The 14870-nt window shown below is 35.4% G+C and overlaps 2 protein-coding genes across 10 annotated transcripts in view; both read left to right on the top strand.

The window, feature by feature from the left end:
• Positions 1 to 4767, top strand: part of LOC112143755 (protein tyrosine phosphatase 4A3) — a 7870-nt gene extending 3103 nt beyond the window's left edge. For 4 of the 7 annotated variants that reach the window (XM_024267944.2, XM_024267943.2, XM_024267942.2 and 1 more), the window contains 5 exons: positions 966 to 1102; positions 2370 to 2462; positions 2553 to 2683; positions 2919 to 2993; positions 3774 to 4767. In XM_024267944.2, coding sequence (XP_024123712.1) covers positions 1007 to 1102; positions 2370 to 2462; positions 2553 to 2683; positions 2919 to 2993; positions 3774 to 3891 — 513 coding nt within the window. In that variant the 5' untranslated portion in view covers positions 966 to 1006 and the 3' untranslated portion in view covers positions 3892 to 4767. The remainder of the gene's footprint in view (positions 1 to 965; positions 1103 to 2369; positions 2463 to 2552; positions 2684 to 2918; positions 2994 to 3773) is intronic. The other 3 variants (XM_024267946.2, XM_024267945.2, XM_024267947.2) reach the window with 2 other exon arrangements.
• Positions 4768 to 4936: 169 nt separating this feature from the next.
• Positions 4937 to 14870, top strand: part of LOC112143753 (zinc finger protein ZFAT) — an 11538-nt gene continuing 1604 nt past the window's right edge. For 2 of the 3 annotated variants that reach the window (XM_024267938.2, XM_024267935.2), the window contains exons 1-17: positions 4937 to 5160; positions 6447 to 6605; positions 7112 to 7258; positions 7839 to 7967; positions 8750 to 8872; positions 8954 to 9027; positions 9612 to 9670; positions 9755 to 9796; positions 9966 to 10114; positions 10507 to 10598; positions 10732 to 10880; positions 11098 to 11851; positions 12959 to 13085; positions 13346 to 13578; positions 13663 to 13744; positions 13843 to 13962; positions 14591 to 14764. In XM_024267938.2, the coding sequence (XP_024123706.1) occupies positions 5142 to 5160; positions 6447 to 6605; positions 7112 to 7258; positions 7839 to 7967; positions 8750 to 8872; positions 8954 to 9027; positions 9612 to 9670; positions 9755 to 9796; positions 9966 to 10114; positions 10507 to 10598; positions 10732 to 10880; positions 11098 to 11851; positions 12959 to 13085; positions 13346 to 13578; positions 13663 to 13744; positions 13843 to 13962; positions 14591 to 14764 (2632 nt within the window). In that variant the 5' untranslated portion in view covers positions 4937 to 5141. The remainder of the gene's footprint in view (positions 5161 to 6446; positions 6606 to 7111; positions 7259 to 7838; positions 7968 to 8749; positions 8873 to 8953; positions 9028 to 9611; positions 9671 to 9754; positions 9797 to 9965; positions 10115 to 10506; positions 10599 to 10731; positions 10881 to 11097; positions 11852 to 12958; positions 13086 to 13345; positions 13579 to 13662; positions 13745 to 13842; positions 13963 to 14590; positions 14765 to 14870) is intronic. The other variant, XM_024267939.2, reaches the window with a different exon arrangement.

Genomic DNA, 14870 nt, shown 5'->3' with positions numbered 1-14870 from the left:
TAGTTATGTTTTAATGACTGTTTCATCTGCATTTAAGTTGAAAAGTTTGGAAAAACTTGATCCACAAGCATGTTTTTTGTTTGTTTGCTTCCCTCCAGATTATAGACATATTTTATATAGAATATAGAATTACAGATTATAGAAGTATCTTACAGTTCTTAAAAAAAAAGCTAAATGTGTCTTGTAACTGCTACTTATTTAGGTGACCAGCTTAGCATGCAGAATGCGGCAACTCCTTTATTAATACATTGTTATAATAATGAGGGATTGTTTTTTTTTTGTCTCTGATATTTACAATTGTAAAACTCAAAAACAGTATTTTTAGTGTTTGCTATGCTTATTGTTGGCATTTCCTCCAGTTTTTCTCTAAGGTTTTGGCTTTACTACTCACTACTCAGTCCACCATTTAGTGCGTTTCTCATTTTATAAGGGTGTCCAATTCTACAATTCCAAATTCCAGTGCTCTGAAAATTTCCCTGAAGTCTTTGCAAAAAACTAGAATGCATAGATTGTAACTAAATTAACGATTATAGACCACAATACGTTGAGTTTGAACAGTTTCATTTTTAAAATGTTTTATTTAAATTTATTTTTTTAAATAAATCACCCAACTTTGTATCAACAGAACCAAGTTGATTCGTAAATAGAATTTGGACATTGGTTATGATACATTTTGAGAAATCCTTGATGTTAAATTTGATTTGGTGTCCAAATATCTGCTAAAATTCAAGGTCCCACACTGTATAGATTTTTATTAGTTAGGGAGAAGGGAGGGAATTTGGCCTTAACTGTCTTGTTTATCAGTTTTATTGATTAAAACTTTGGGCTTATGCCTCGATTACATTTGATAAGGCAACATTACTTTGTTTAGTTATTGGTGGTTATTATGGTGACACTATATGGACAGCGCTCACTTCCCATGTGGCCTCATTCTGGACTGACAACTTTATGTTGACTTGTAAAAGTCACAGGTCCTCCAGCAGGGTCAAAGGTTACACAAGCCGCCATGAACCGACCCGCTCCAGTTGAACTGTGCCACAAGAACATGAGATTCCTCATCACACACAACCCCACAGACGGCACACTGAGCTCCTTCATAGAGGTATGTAGACCTGACTGTGCACACAAAACACACGGTAAAGTACGGAAGAGGACAAGGGCCATCCTGACTTTTTTTCCCTCCACATTCTGACTTTTTTCTCAAAAAAATCAAATGTTCAGATCATTAACATTGTAAACATTGTTCTGCTTCTCTTGGAGGGTGTTTCCGTTTGGCCACTAGGTGGAGCTCGTGTTATAGCAGTATATTTTTTCAAGAAGAATAAGCTTAGAATAAGCAAAAACATGTGCTTTAGATGACAAATGGTTACTTTAAAAAAATGTTTAAGTTTGAAAAATTAATTCCTGTGAGTATATTAAGTTGTTCATTTAGTCAGCAATGTATATTTATGTTGATCGAGTGTTAGCAATAGCTGCCCTGTAGGAAATTCCTTTAAACGTTTGCATCAAGCTAGCGGTCTTTAGCTTTATGTGCTAGATCAATCTCTATTTTAATGGATCGATTATTGATCTATTAAGCTTAGATTGATTCAAATCAATGTATCGATTTTATCCATCCAGCTCCAGTCCAAATTCTTTTTGTCCCTAATCCTCTTCTGTAGTAATTAATACAAAAGAGCTAGATGTCATTTTATTGTTAAACTATACCAGGGCTGCATGCTAATAACTTTGCAAAATGTATTTTTACATCTATTTTGAATACATATTTGTCTTTATAAATATTAAAAACCAGCCCTTGGGGAGAAAAAAAAACAAAAATAAATGCACTTTTTTAGTTTCTAACTGACTGGAAAGCTTAGCCTAAATAAGACTTATAAAAAGTTGTAATTATCATGCAGACAGCACAAAATGATTTCAAATATGCATGAGCCTCACCAACAGGAAGCTAAAATCGGTGGTTCCTTCAGAACGCTGTAAAAAGTCACCAAAATGAGTCTTTTTCTTATTATTGTGACATGAAATATTCATACACAAATAAATAAATATACAAATTTAGATTAATAATCTATGATTTTTGCTTTAAAGGGTTTTTTTCTTGAAAGAATATTGCTTAAAAAGGGTTGATCCCTTTTAATCCAGTTATATGTTACTATGTCTAAAAACAAACAAACTAGTTAGCCCATCTGATGTAAAGAGGATTAATCACGAAGCTTTAATGTGGACTCTCTGCTCTAACTCTCAGTCCACATCTAGAAGGACAAAGCTATGAATATCCTGTTGTTATAGAGATTTGAAAGCCTTTACGACTAGCTGTTAGGATAAAAAAAATCTAAAAGCATGTTTCTTTGCTTCATACTTCTCCTCTCCAGGATCTGAAGCGGTATGGTGTGACACTATTGGTGCGAGTTTGTGACATCACTTACGACAAAACCACCCTGGAGAAAGATGGGATAACCGTTTTTGTAAGGCAACAATCGCACGACACACTTAAAAAAAGAAGAACAATCTGCTACAAGTCACAATACAGCAAAACAGTTTTCTGTTCCTGATAGGATTGGCCCTTTGATGATGGTGCCGCTCCACCTAATAAACTAGTCGATGATTGGCTGAGTCTCCTGAAGAAGAAGTTTCAGGAGGATCCAGGAAGCTGTGTGGCAGTTCATTGTGTGGCTGGACTTGGAAGGTGAGACACAATAAAAAAAACATACACACTAACAATGACGAGTTTTTTGAGCAGCAGAATTTACCCACAGAAGCACAGATGTGGAAGGAACAGCTCATGTAAATGCTAAAAAACATAGGAAATTGTATAGTTTAACATCTTGCTATCACAGCACAGTAAATAGAATATTTGATTAGTGAGAAAATAGACTAAAAAATAATGTTTTTAAACACATAAAGTGCATGTATGCATGCAGGGCTCCTGTGCTGGTCGCTTTGGCTTTGATAGAAAGTGGGATGAAGTATGAAGATGCTATTCAACTCATCAGACAGTAAGTACAACTTTATACAATAAGGCAGCCAACAGAATATTAACAGTATTTCATTCTTGAGTCTAATCCATGTATATTTATTTTAGACTGGGTAGACTAGGTAAGACTGTAAAGCAAATGCAGTGTAGGTGACATTTTTCACTTATAAAATCATCAATTGCTTTATAAAGTGCAGATATGAAGATAACAAAGGTGTCAAAAAGTTCATTTGAATGTCAGACCTGCTTTAATCTCCCATTTATGTATCTGTAAACTAAAACCATAATTATAAGGAAAACATTCCATCAATGTCAGCATTGAAAACATAAACAGAAAAGCATTAGTCAAAGTTTGACATTGGCAATTAAATAAGAATTAGTAAATTGATGACTCAATGCAATGTAACTTTATCTAGGACCATAAGTAGAAGCATTGAAGCAGGTAAAAGTTCTAACACCTAACGCAACTTTCAAAAGCTCCCTGCAGCACATCAACACGGTGCAACAGCCTCTTAGAGGATATTTGGGCTGCACACATCTAGAGAAATGAGTTGAAAAAAAATTACACATCTAAAAGCTTCTTTAGTTGCTGCACAAGGACAATGACTGGAGCGTGTATGCTGTAAAAACAGAAAAAAAAGGAAAAATTGGGTGTTTTAATGCTACATTTGACTGTAATAGAGGGTTGAAAAAGAGGAAATCTGCCATTTCCTCAAAGTGTAACATTAAAACCATGATGCCATTTAAAGAGTCATGTTCATTGCCTTTTTTTTTTCTTATAAAACATGTGTCTTTGTTTCAGGAAACGACGTGGCGCCATCAACAGTAAACAGCTAACATACTTGGAAAAATATCGATCAAAGCACAGACTCCGGTTCAAAGACTCTCACACTCCCAAGAACAAATGCTGCACAATGTGAAAACGCTTTGAGGCACATCTGTACACCGCACACAAACACACATCCAAACAATTCAAAACATTTGCACTCAGAGGACACGCTGGAAAAAAAGTTGAATCCACCAAATGCTTTGTCTTTCTTGTCTTTCAATTTCAACAGTATTCTGGTTGATTTGTTGATTGACTTTCTTAAATTTATTTCAGACATGGGTGAAAAAAAAATATTTTTTTGGTCATTTTCTGTTGATAATTTAAGAATGAACAAATCTGGAGTTGAGTTCTGTATCAATGTATAAAGCCAGGTTTTCATTGAACACCAATAAAATACTGAACATATCTGATTTCGTTTCATTCACTTCTGCACATCCTTTTCAAACTCCTCAGGCCTTTATTCTGGTTTTAAACTGAAAAAAATGATCCCTGTTTATGTTTTTTAAGAAAAATTAAGGGATTAAAATGGTAATAAAGGCACAATTCTACTCGAATAAAACCTTTTGGTTTAAATTACTTTGATGGGTTGAGTTAATTAATTTGCTTTTCCTTGTTTTTACGCACACATCACAATGCAATTTATTTCACTTTATGCTTCATAAATGGCACATGTGCACAAGTACTGCCTCTGACTATTTCTTGAAATATAAATATTTTTCTGGTAACAGCATGCTCAATTTATACCAGTTTTCACCGCCATTTCCTAAACAGTTTGAAAGTATGAAAAGAAGAAAACAATGACTAATGTATGCATGCACTTGCTTGTGTGACTGTCTATATTTGAGCATTATTGGACAGAAAAAATTAAATAAAAGTCACGTTTTTATGCAAGGAAAGCTGTAAATGTCTGTCTGTAATATTTGCATTGTTCAATAAAGGTTTTATCAACATGCCTGGAACTTTAAAAGTGCTTCATGATCTCCTTTTTTTATGTTTTCATTCCATGAAAAATTCTGTTTATCCTGAAATGTTGCTTCCTAGAAGTTACGTCTGTATAATTAAAAAACATAACCACTGAAAATATTAAATTTCACACAGAAATGTAACTGTAATACTGTCTTCCAATCACAGGGGGGCAGTGTCTACCTGTTTTGCTTTTATTTTGTCCAATCAACTTCCGGTAATTAGGTTGACCTGTGTCGCAGATTCGACACACATTTTTGCATTCATAAACCCAAAATATGCTTAAACTATTCAAGTTTTGACTTTATATATCTATACTTCCACTATTTTTTTCTGGAATTTTAAATATAATTTGCCTTTTCATATACGGGGACCAGCATGGACGGGCAACAAAGTGGTAAGGTTTGAGCTAGTTTTCCCCCTACCTCGAATATGTTGGTCAGATCCTCTGGATATCTTTGTGTCCATGAAACTAAACAGGGAAAATATAAAATGTAAACATTTGTACCACACGTCTGGGCTGTTTAGATTTTAAGTATTTATTTTTATAACTTAACTCTAACAGTTGCTAGCGAGAATATGCTAACAGTATTCCTAAAAAGGCTTGTTGATAGTGTTGATTCGACTGATGTCATCAATTATTCTTATTATTTTGGACAGAATCTTATTACAAAAGATAATCAACCTAATTTTTTAGTAAAATGTGTTTAAAGATCATTCACTTTCTTCAAATAATTTGAGTATATACTAACTGTGAAACACAAATAAGGGTTTGTCCCTGGGGAGATCATTTAAATGGTGTAAAAAATAAAGTTTAAACATTTCTTTATTTTAAGAGGAAAATCTAGTTTTTTGCACATATATTACCTTGCAAATTTTTATTATTTAAAATGTATTTTTTAAAAGAAACAGTTTCAAATTTTTTGATAGCTAATAAAGTTTTTGATGATATAAATAAATTGGCTCCGTAAAATAGGGCTAAGATAACGAAATTGATGAAAAACATTGAATTTTGAATTTTTCTTTATTTATTAAATCCATACATTTTCCTTCAAAGTAAATTCTTTTGAAATAGTTTCCAGAAAGGGAAATACTGTCAGTGATCCAACACAGTTTAGTGGAACAATGATTATAATAATGATAATAATAATCCACATTCACATTTTTTTTTATTTTTCCACCCTTGTTCAGTTTTTGTCATAAATCAAAAGAAATCAAACTTTATTTATAAAAAGGGCCTCTCAACCTTTACTATCTATTAAAATAACTTTACAATCAATCCTGAAACACACAGGGACCCATTGCAGCAATTTTAAGAAAACAGATAAAACAGGTTTTTCCTTGCCAAATAAAATTAGTTTTGAATGGAAACTTTTTAAGTACTCAATATGAGTCATGAGCTGAAACAAATCACAATGTTAACTTTTGAACCAAAATCTACTCAGTGTTTTGTCAGAGATACCAAACCCCACAGTTTGAAGCTGAGATATTAGATGACAGATTTTCTTTAAATAAGCGAAAAAATCTGCCAATGGTGTAAGAAAAATTGCCTTACCTAGAATTCTTACTGTGTAATAGACTCCACATGGGGGTGGATTTTTGAGAATCTCTTGCCTAACGTACAAAATACTTGAGTAGAGTTTCATGCTTTGCGTCATCTTTTTTTTTTTCTTGTCTTTACAGCTGGTTCTGTATTCATGTGTCGTCTGTGCAACCTCTTCTCTCCAAGTCGTTCTCAGCTGCTGGTCCATTGCTCCAAGCTTCATTCTCAGCAGGAGTCTCCAGATGACATAATCATTACACTTCAGCCTCTGGTAGCAGAGCCTGGAGTTCTTCTGGGAGGTCAGAGTCCTACAGCATCAAACTAGTCTTCTGAAAATGAATGTTTTACAGGTTTCATTTGGTTTCCAAGGTCTATGAAACAATAAAAAAGTAAATTACATTCAGGCTTGATCAAATTAATTAAAATAATTTGTTAATGAGACATTTTTGGGATGAAGATAGAAGAAGATAGAAATGTTATTAATTCCATGATGAAAACATTGCTTAGAAAAGCTAGAAAAAAAAAATAGAACATGACAGTTAAAAGACTTGCTTGTTTTTTGTTAGGCATACTGTTTTTCATTAAACTGAATCAAGAAGTAATCTACCATAGTGTTGAGCTGGTTAACCTCCTAATAAAGTCATCGATAAGCTCAGTACTTATTTTCCTGCAGGAGCTGAAGATTTTACCAAGAAGGAGTAGCACTGAAAGAATTGATTTTTAATGTCTCACCATACATTCATGAGGCAGTTGTACACAAATGAGCACATTTCATTAAAACTTTTGGTTTATTTCCTGGTTACAGAGGGTCCAGTGAAGCGAAAGCGAGGACGACCGAAAGGCTCCACAAAAAAGAAGCCCACAATAGACTCCAACGGTTCTGCTGAGCACGATTCAAAAGAAAAAACCCCTACAAGTCAGGAGGTGGAACAACCATGCCACCTAAATAAAGGTAGTGCTGCTGCTGTCTATGATCAGTTCAACATGTTTTCCTTTGATTATTATTTTTCCAAACTGATTGATTTAGCTATAAATATAGTTTTACTGTTGGATATACTTCTGGTTCGTTTACCATAAAGTGCTTGAAGTTAAAATGCATATAAAGCTGATATTATGATTTTTTTTTAATCTTTTACCTCATTTACTAAAGCATTGAAAGTTCCACTCAAACTATATTTTTTCTATTGAAAATTATGCTCTTTTATTTTTGATTATGATTTTCTTTTAGCAAAATCCAAAATTATTTGAATAAAGAAATACTCAGAAACACAGTTTTAATCTCATATTATTTTATATGCTTTAAGAATAAGATAAAAAAAATAATTTTCATTGGAGTGGGTGTTTAAAAAAGTAATTTTAAAACCAATGAATTGGCCAATCCTGGTGTTTTGCTGATACTTTTGTACCAGGTATGACTTCATCTGTGAGAAGATGAACGTTTTTTTTTATTTACAGTAAACTTTTGTCTTTCATTAACAGTGTATAAATTCTCATTTTCTGCATTCTGACTGTGTTTGGTTTTGTCTGTGGAGGTGAAAGTCCGGATGGGATCCTGACTCTGGAATGCAGAAGCTGTCACCGCTCGTTCAGCAACAAACGACAGATCCTGAAACATATCTGCCTGAAAAATGAGGATGAAGAGGAGGAGGAAAGAAACAAGGGTGAAAAAATGAAAACCTCAGAGAATCGGCAACATAAAAGACAACAGCTGTGTCCACATTCACTCACTACACCACAGTTAGCGCCCTGAATAGGGCGTTTACTATTTTGTAGGGCATTCATTCATTCATTCATTCATTCATTCATTCATTCATTCATTCATTCATTCATTCATTCATTCATTCATTCATTCATTCATTCTTTCATTCATTGCCCTGGAAATTTCCCACAACTCTCTGGATTGCTGAATACAGACCATAATGCATTGCATCTAAATGATTTTATCTTTTAGAAAAATTTATTTAAATTGACTTTTTATCTGGATTCAGAAATACTCTTTGTGAAATTATCTTTTTTTAGGTTTTTACTTAGGAAAATGGATTACATAATTAGTATTAAAAAAATAACAGATCAGAATTGTTTTAAATCCAGGACATTGGATTGTACTGCATTATATAGTGTTTTGGGAGTACATAGTGAAAGTATCTGGACACAGTAAATACCTCTTAAGTTTTTAAAGGACTTTAATTTGACGGTAACTGATGATTTGGTTGAAAAAAGACGTGTTTCTCATATTTTATGACTGTTTAGGTCACTTTGGTAAAAACAAATGCATCTATTTTCTGGCAGTACCTGTAACAGTTACCTGAGATAAGGCAAAGCTTTGTAGTATGATTAGTCTGATTCAATATAAAAACAACAAATTTTGTGTGTCAAAATCAATTTTACTTGATGGGATGGGTTTTAGTCTGTTCTAAATAATATTTCTTTACCGTCCATGAAGATACGGGCAGCACCAGAGCCCAGAAAAACCACCACAGTTTTGTTTCTGCTGGTGAAGGCCTCAGGAGTGGGCCAGCGAATTCTGTCATTAGTGTTGTCCTGACTGAAGATGAGACGCTTCCAGGTCAGTTCAGGAGATTCAGAGATTTCCATTTCTGATGAATTTTAATGTTCAAAATAAGATCTGTGGTTATTTGTTCGACAGATGTTTCTAAAATGGTTCCATTAGAGCGCAGCTCTGCAGAAAAAGAGCCTACAACCGACAAAACTCCTCAACAGGTGAGCAAAACCCTCATGCACTTTTTTTTTTTTTTAATCTTTATTTAACCAGGAAATCCCATTGAGATTAAGACATCTCTTTCACAAGGGAGTCCTGGCCAAGAGGCGCCAAAAAATTTAAAAACAGTTACAAACTAAAGAGTTAATCTAAATCTAAACATTACCATAGAGAGACAGATATACTAGAAGTGGTTTAATTTGGGTTCTGCTAAAAAAAAAATCTGTCTAACTATCTGCAGCACCAACTGACTCCATAAACACACTTTTATAGACTAACGTCTTATATATAAAATTGTTTTTTAAAAATTAAGCAGACATTTTAACCCTTTTTGCTATAATTATGTTAAATGTACCAGTTTTCTTCATGTCATAATTTGGGGTTTACAGAGAACACATCACAGCTTTTTTAGAAAGAAAAAACACATTAGTACTCCTTTTTACATTCTCGCAATCCATTAAGTTAGACATTTTTTTAGCATATGTATTAAATGAAACATCTGTGATAAAATGTTGAAAGCTTTCCATGTTTTTTGTCTGTTAAAACATCATTATGACATTATTATGTTTTTGATGTCTGGGTTTAGGACCCCTCCAAGGAGACTACTGTCTGTAAACCTGCAACAGACCAGGATCTACAGATAAGGTAGTAGAACATGTTTACTGTAAATACAAAATAGTTATGAGAGTTTTTTTGTAGTGATCCCCTGATTTCTACTATATCAACCAGCAAAGGTTTTCAGGAATACTCCTTAAAGCAAGAAGCTTCCAGGTACTTGAAGAATATTCACATATTTATTTGTTATTTAAGCTTTTTTGTATTTTTGGATGTTAAAAATGAGATTAATAATTTTACTATTATATTTTAGCAGAAACCTCTTAGTATCATGATGATTTTTGGTTTAAGGTAGAGGTCTAATTTCTCCTCTGCTGCATCTCAGTTTACCTCAGAGCGAGTTAAAGATCTTTGCCTGTCAGTTCTGCAATAAGATCTTTAAGTTCCGACATTCGCTGGTCGCCCACCTGAGGACGCACACTCAGGAAAAGCCCTTTAAGTGTCCACACTGTGACTACGCATCCGCCATCAAAGGTAAACACTGGAGAAACTGTAGTTTGTACTATTTAGGGGTGTGTATTGGGAAGAATCAGGTGATATGATACATATCGCGATACACATCTTGCGATACGATACATATCGCAATGTATCCCAAGACCGTACAAGAACAATTTATCACTTTTTTTTAAAGAGTATGACTTAGAAAAAAGCTAAGTCATATTAAGTAGTAAAGTAAATAACTAATTAAATATCGTCTTGTCAGTATTTTAAATCGAAACAAATATCGCCAGATGAAATATCGCGATATATCACCGAATCAATTTTTTTTACACTCCTAGTAGCATTTGGCTTTTGTTTAAATTAAGACTGTTAGCAGGAAATGTGTAAAGACAGCCTTTAATTTTCATCTTTTTGTTTTTTCAAAGCGAACCTGAACGTTCACCTGAGGAAGCACACAGGAGAGAGGTTCACCTGTCCACACTGCTCCTTCAGCTGCCTCAGCCCAGGACACCTTAAGGTTCAATCATCACCATAATTAAGCTGAAATTCAGTAACAAAAATGGATTTGTTGAAGTAACATTGATTATGTATTAATTTTCTATTGTGGAATGTGGTTTTATTTTATAAATGTGACCTGTCGTTGAACACAGGTCCACATCGAGCGAGTCCATCTGAAAATGAAGCAGCACTGCAGCTTCTGTGACAAGAAATACTCCGATGTGAAGAACTTGCTGAAACACATGGAGAAGCAACATAATCTGAAAGATGCTGCTGTGAATCAGAAGTACCAACAGCTGAGGTTTGTCGAATTGAAAGAGGAAGTGAATGTGGATTGATTTAACCCTTTACTGTAACCTTTTAATAGTTAACATGATCAACGTAATTCCAGTAGATTTTGAAGGAGAAAAGCGGCGCTTTTCTCCTTCAAAATCTACTGGAATTACGTTGATTGTGTTAGCGGTTGAAACATTACAGTGTGTTAAAGATTTTGTGTTTAAGCTTGTGTCTTCATCTAGGTTAAAAACCCGTCAGGGTCTCAGGCAGCTCCTGTACAGATGTCCCACCTGCAACCGGCGCTTCAAAAACCAGCTGGAGCGTGAGCGCCACCTGCTGCTCCACGGGCCTCAGCGCCCCTTTGCCTGCTCACTCTGTAACCACGCTGTGACCAAGTTTGCCGCCCTCGCCGCTCACGTCAGGAAGCACCTCTTCATCTACGTGTGCTGCGTGTGCGAGGAGAATCTGGTCAGCTCTCACAGACTGAAGGATCACCTGGAAAAGTCTCACATGGAGCTGGACAAAGGGCAAGCCTTTATCAACTCCATCAACATGAGCTACTATCTGGTGCCTCCTGAGGGAGGTGAAGGGAGTGAGGAGGGCAAAGACTTGACTGTGGAGACGATGAAGGAGGATAGTGTGGTTCGAGAAGGAGGGAAGCATCCTGCAGAAGAGCAGGCGTGGAAAGGTGGGGAGGGAGATCAGCTGACTGAGGAGGCAAATGAGGACCAAACTAAATCTCTGGAAGGAAACACGAAGGATGAGCAGGTACAAGAAGAGGGAAAAGGAATATCCACTCAAGCATTAGCAGCAGAGAAGATACAAAACTCAGCAACATGCACGTCTGCGACTGACAAAACACAGGAAAGTTGTCCACATGTGGAGGACAAGACTCAAGAAAACAGACATGATTCTGCAGATAAAAACACTCACACATCTGCACCTGGAGATTCAAACTCCTGCTCAAAGCTGGACTCAAATCTTTCTGATCCACAGGTGAGTTAAAGCCAAACCAACTGTCAAGTAAATTTGGTTCTTTAGTCCTTAAAGGGTAACCAAACAGCGAAGTTGGAGGCTGACTCCACCCACAGCCAAAATGTGAAAATCCAGTCATGCATGGCATGGGACTTGAATGGTTTGATGAAAAACAAAATTCAAATGTAATACCTCATTTCAACCTGTAGGGAGCAGCACACAGCCATATTTAGACCTTTTTTTTTTTTTTTTTTAGAAATAAACATGATTATTTTAAATTTTCAATTACTTGTCAAGGACCAATAATAGTCAGCACTTTTAAAGCCCTATTTATAGAGGTAAACAGCCAAAAAAGAAAAGTTGATTTAGGGTTTGGGTACCTATTAAAGTTCCAATTTTGATCAATTTCAAAAGTGTTCCCTATGGTGTTTTAATCATGATTATGTCATTTTTAGCCAAAATACACAAACCTGACTCACTTTCTCGGACATAGTTTCTGCAGAGCGGCAGTAGTTCAGTAAAAATCACCTTTGAGTTGTGGGTGGGGCTATTAAAGCAGAGTAAGCCTGCCTCTACTTCCAGTCATCCACCTGTTTATGTGCTCTCCCGCTAGCTTACAGCCCCTCACAACTCCAACCTAACATTAGTGGTGCAAAAAAAATGGCGAGCAATAATATACAATAGCAATATAATATAAAATTTTAAGCTTCATTTTCTTCATACATGTCCTCCATCATGAATAAAATGGCACAAGCAAATGTTAAAAACACCAAAATATATATACCGGTATATATATATATATATTTTTTTTTTATCAAAGTGGGTCTTTTAATGAATAACATTTTAAAGAAAACAGGAGCTTTTTACTTTCTAAATAAACATTTATAATGACCACATGTTTTACATAAAGCTGTAATTTAATTTCATATTTCACAAGAATGAAACATGGAATTTCTTTACATTTTTTACTATTATTTCTATCTTTTTTTTTTCATAAGGATTTTGGGTAAATCCCATAATATATAGGGCGCAGGTGCGCTTTGAGCAGATAAGGCATTTTCTTTTTGTTTTACTTGATTAAGTCCTTCAGTTAATTTTTCCTTTGTTGGTGATTCTTTCTATAAAAAGGTGTTGAAGGACCTCCCTCAGAGCGCATTCCAGCAGGTGTTTTCAACTCTTCCAAAGACTAAGCTCGACATGGAAACTTTCGAGAAGCTTCGAAAAGTTTACGGCAACTTGGAGTGTCAATACTGTGGTGAGAGGATGTTGCTTTGTGCAGCAAACGTTCATATAGATATTACTACTAACCCTTTAACCCTATAGCTCCAGCGTTTATGTTCTTTGATCTACTGTAACTTTTCAACTGTTAACGCAATCAATGTAATTCCAGCAGATTGTGATCTGCTGGAATTACATTGATTGTGTTAACAGTTGAAAAGTTACAGTACAGAAAAGATTTTGAGTTTAAGCGTCACCGATGACGCCTCAGATGTTAAAGGGTTAATTGTTCCACAGGTAAACTCTTTTGGTACAAAGTGAACTTTAACGTCCACGTGCGCACACACACTAAGGAGCACCTGCACTACTGTTCAGAATGCAGCTACTCCTCCATCACTAAAAGCTCTCTGAGGCGCCACCAGACCCAGAAGCACGGCGACCTGCAGCTGCAGTGCTCCAGTCCTGGCTGTAAATACACCACACCTGACAAATACAAGCTTCAAGCTCATGTGAGGGCGCTTCACGAACAGGTAACCAAATGTCGCTTCTTATTTGCCTTATTTGACAGATGGTTTTAGGCTTGATTGTATAATTGGTCTTTGTTTTGTTTGCAGGTGAGCAGAGCGACGTGTCCCGTCTGCAATCACAGTTATCCAGAGCACCGTCTAAAACACCACATAAAATCCTCCCACCCTGGTAAATATAGTCAACGAGGCAGCTGTGTACCTAAAATTCTGTGATTTTTATCTTTATTTTTCTTTTTTTGGGTTTGTGTGCATCCATGTTTTTGACAGACAAAGTTCCCGTTCGTGGCAAAGGCTCGATGATGCAGCGAGCAGAGAAATGCCCTTACTGTGACTCCTACTTCTTGAAGAACAGCAGTGACTTTCAGCAGCACATCTGGGCCCATCAAGGTGTGACAAAATGTTCAATGCTTAATAAGCAACCTGCCAGTCATACTACCCAAAAACAGCTACTTTTCTGTAAAATTCTTAAGACTTTGTAGCAATTTTGCAGAAAACTTTTAGTTTTTTTAACTTTTTTTTTTTTATATTACCTGCTTTGATAATGAATGTAGTGGTTTCTATGAGTCCTGCTTCCTTTTTATAGTCTAGTTGCAAATTTAAACAGCAACATCAAACACCAAATAGAGCAAAAATGATTTACCACTTCAACCAGATGCTTATTATTGGAATATGCAATCAAATTAAAGATAAGTATCAAATTGAAATATGAAAAAAAGGAATTCCAGCTGCAGAGATGCAGCAGATAAGCTGTGTTTCACTAAAATAAATTCCAACTGCTTATAAATAATATTTTTGCAGTCTAACGCTCACTTATTTATCAAAAATATTTGTTTACAATTGTCACTTAAAAATAGCAATTTAACCTTAGTAAACTATGTTTTTTCTTTTATTCTGACACAAAAATGACATCATCTGGTTGTTTTGTTAACCTTTTTCTAAGTACTTTCCTCCTACATTTCCATCCCTCTCTGCTCATAGTCAAAATGTTCGATCTGAGTCTTTGTCTGACCTACAGGTTTGAAGCCGTACACCTGCGGCCTGTGTGACTACTCCAGCCGCAGTCGCAGTAACCTGAAGACTCACATGAACCGGCACAACGTGGAGAGGCACCATCTCTGCGATCTCTGTGGGAAAAAGTTTAAAACTAAAATCACTTTGAAGAGTCACAGACTGAGCCACACAGATGAAGGTATTCAGCTGTCTGAAGTAATGACATTTTGACTAATTCATGGTGCATTTAAAGTAATGATTGTGTTTGTGTTTAGGAAAGCAGTTTAAGTGTTTGGAGTGCGACT

This window comes from Oryzias melastigma, linkage group LG16 (genome assembly GCF_002922805.2).
Source record: "Oryzias melastigma strain HK-1 linkage group LG16, ASM292280v2, whole genome shotgun sequence".
NCBI lineage: Eukaryota > Metazoa > Chordata > Actinopteri > Beloniformes > Adrianichthyidae > Oryzias > Oryzias melastigma.
The sequence above is the reverse complement of the archived record's forward strand: the minus strand, read 5'-3'. Positions and strand labels throughout refer to the sequence as shown.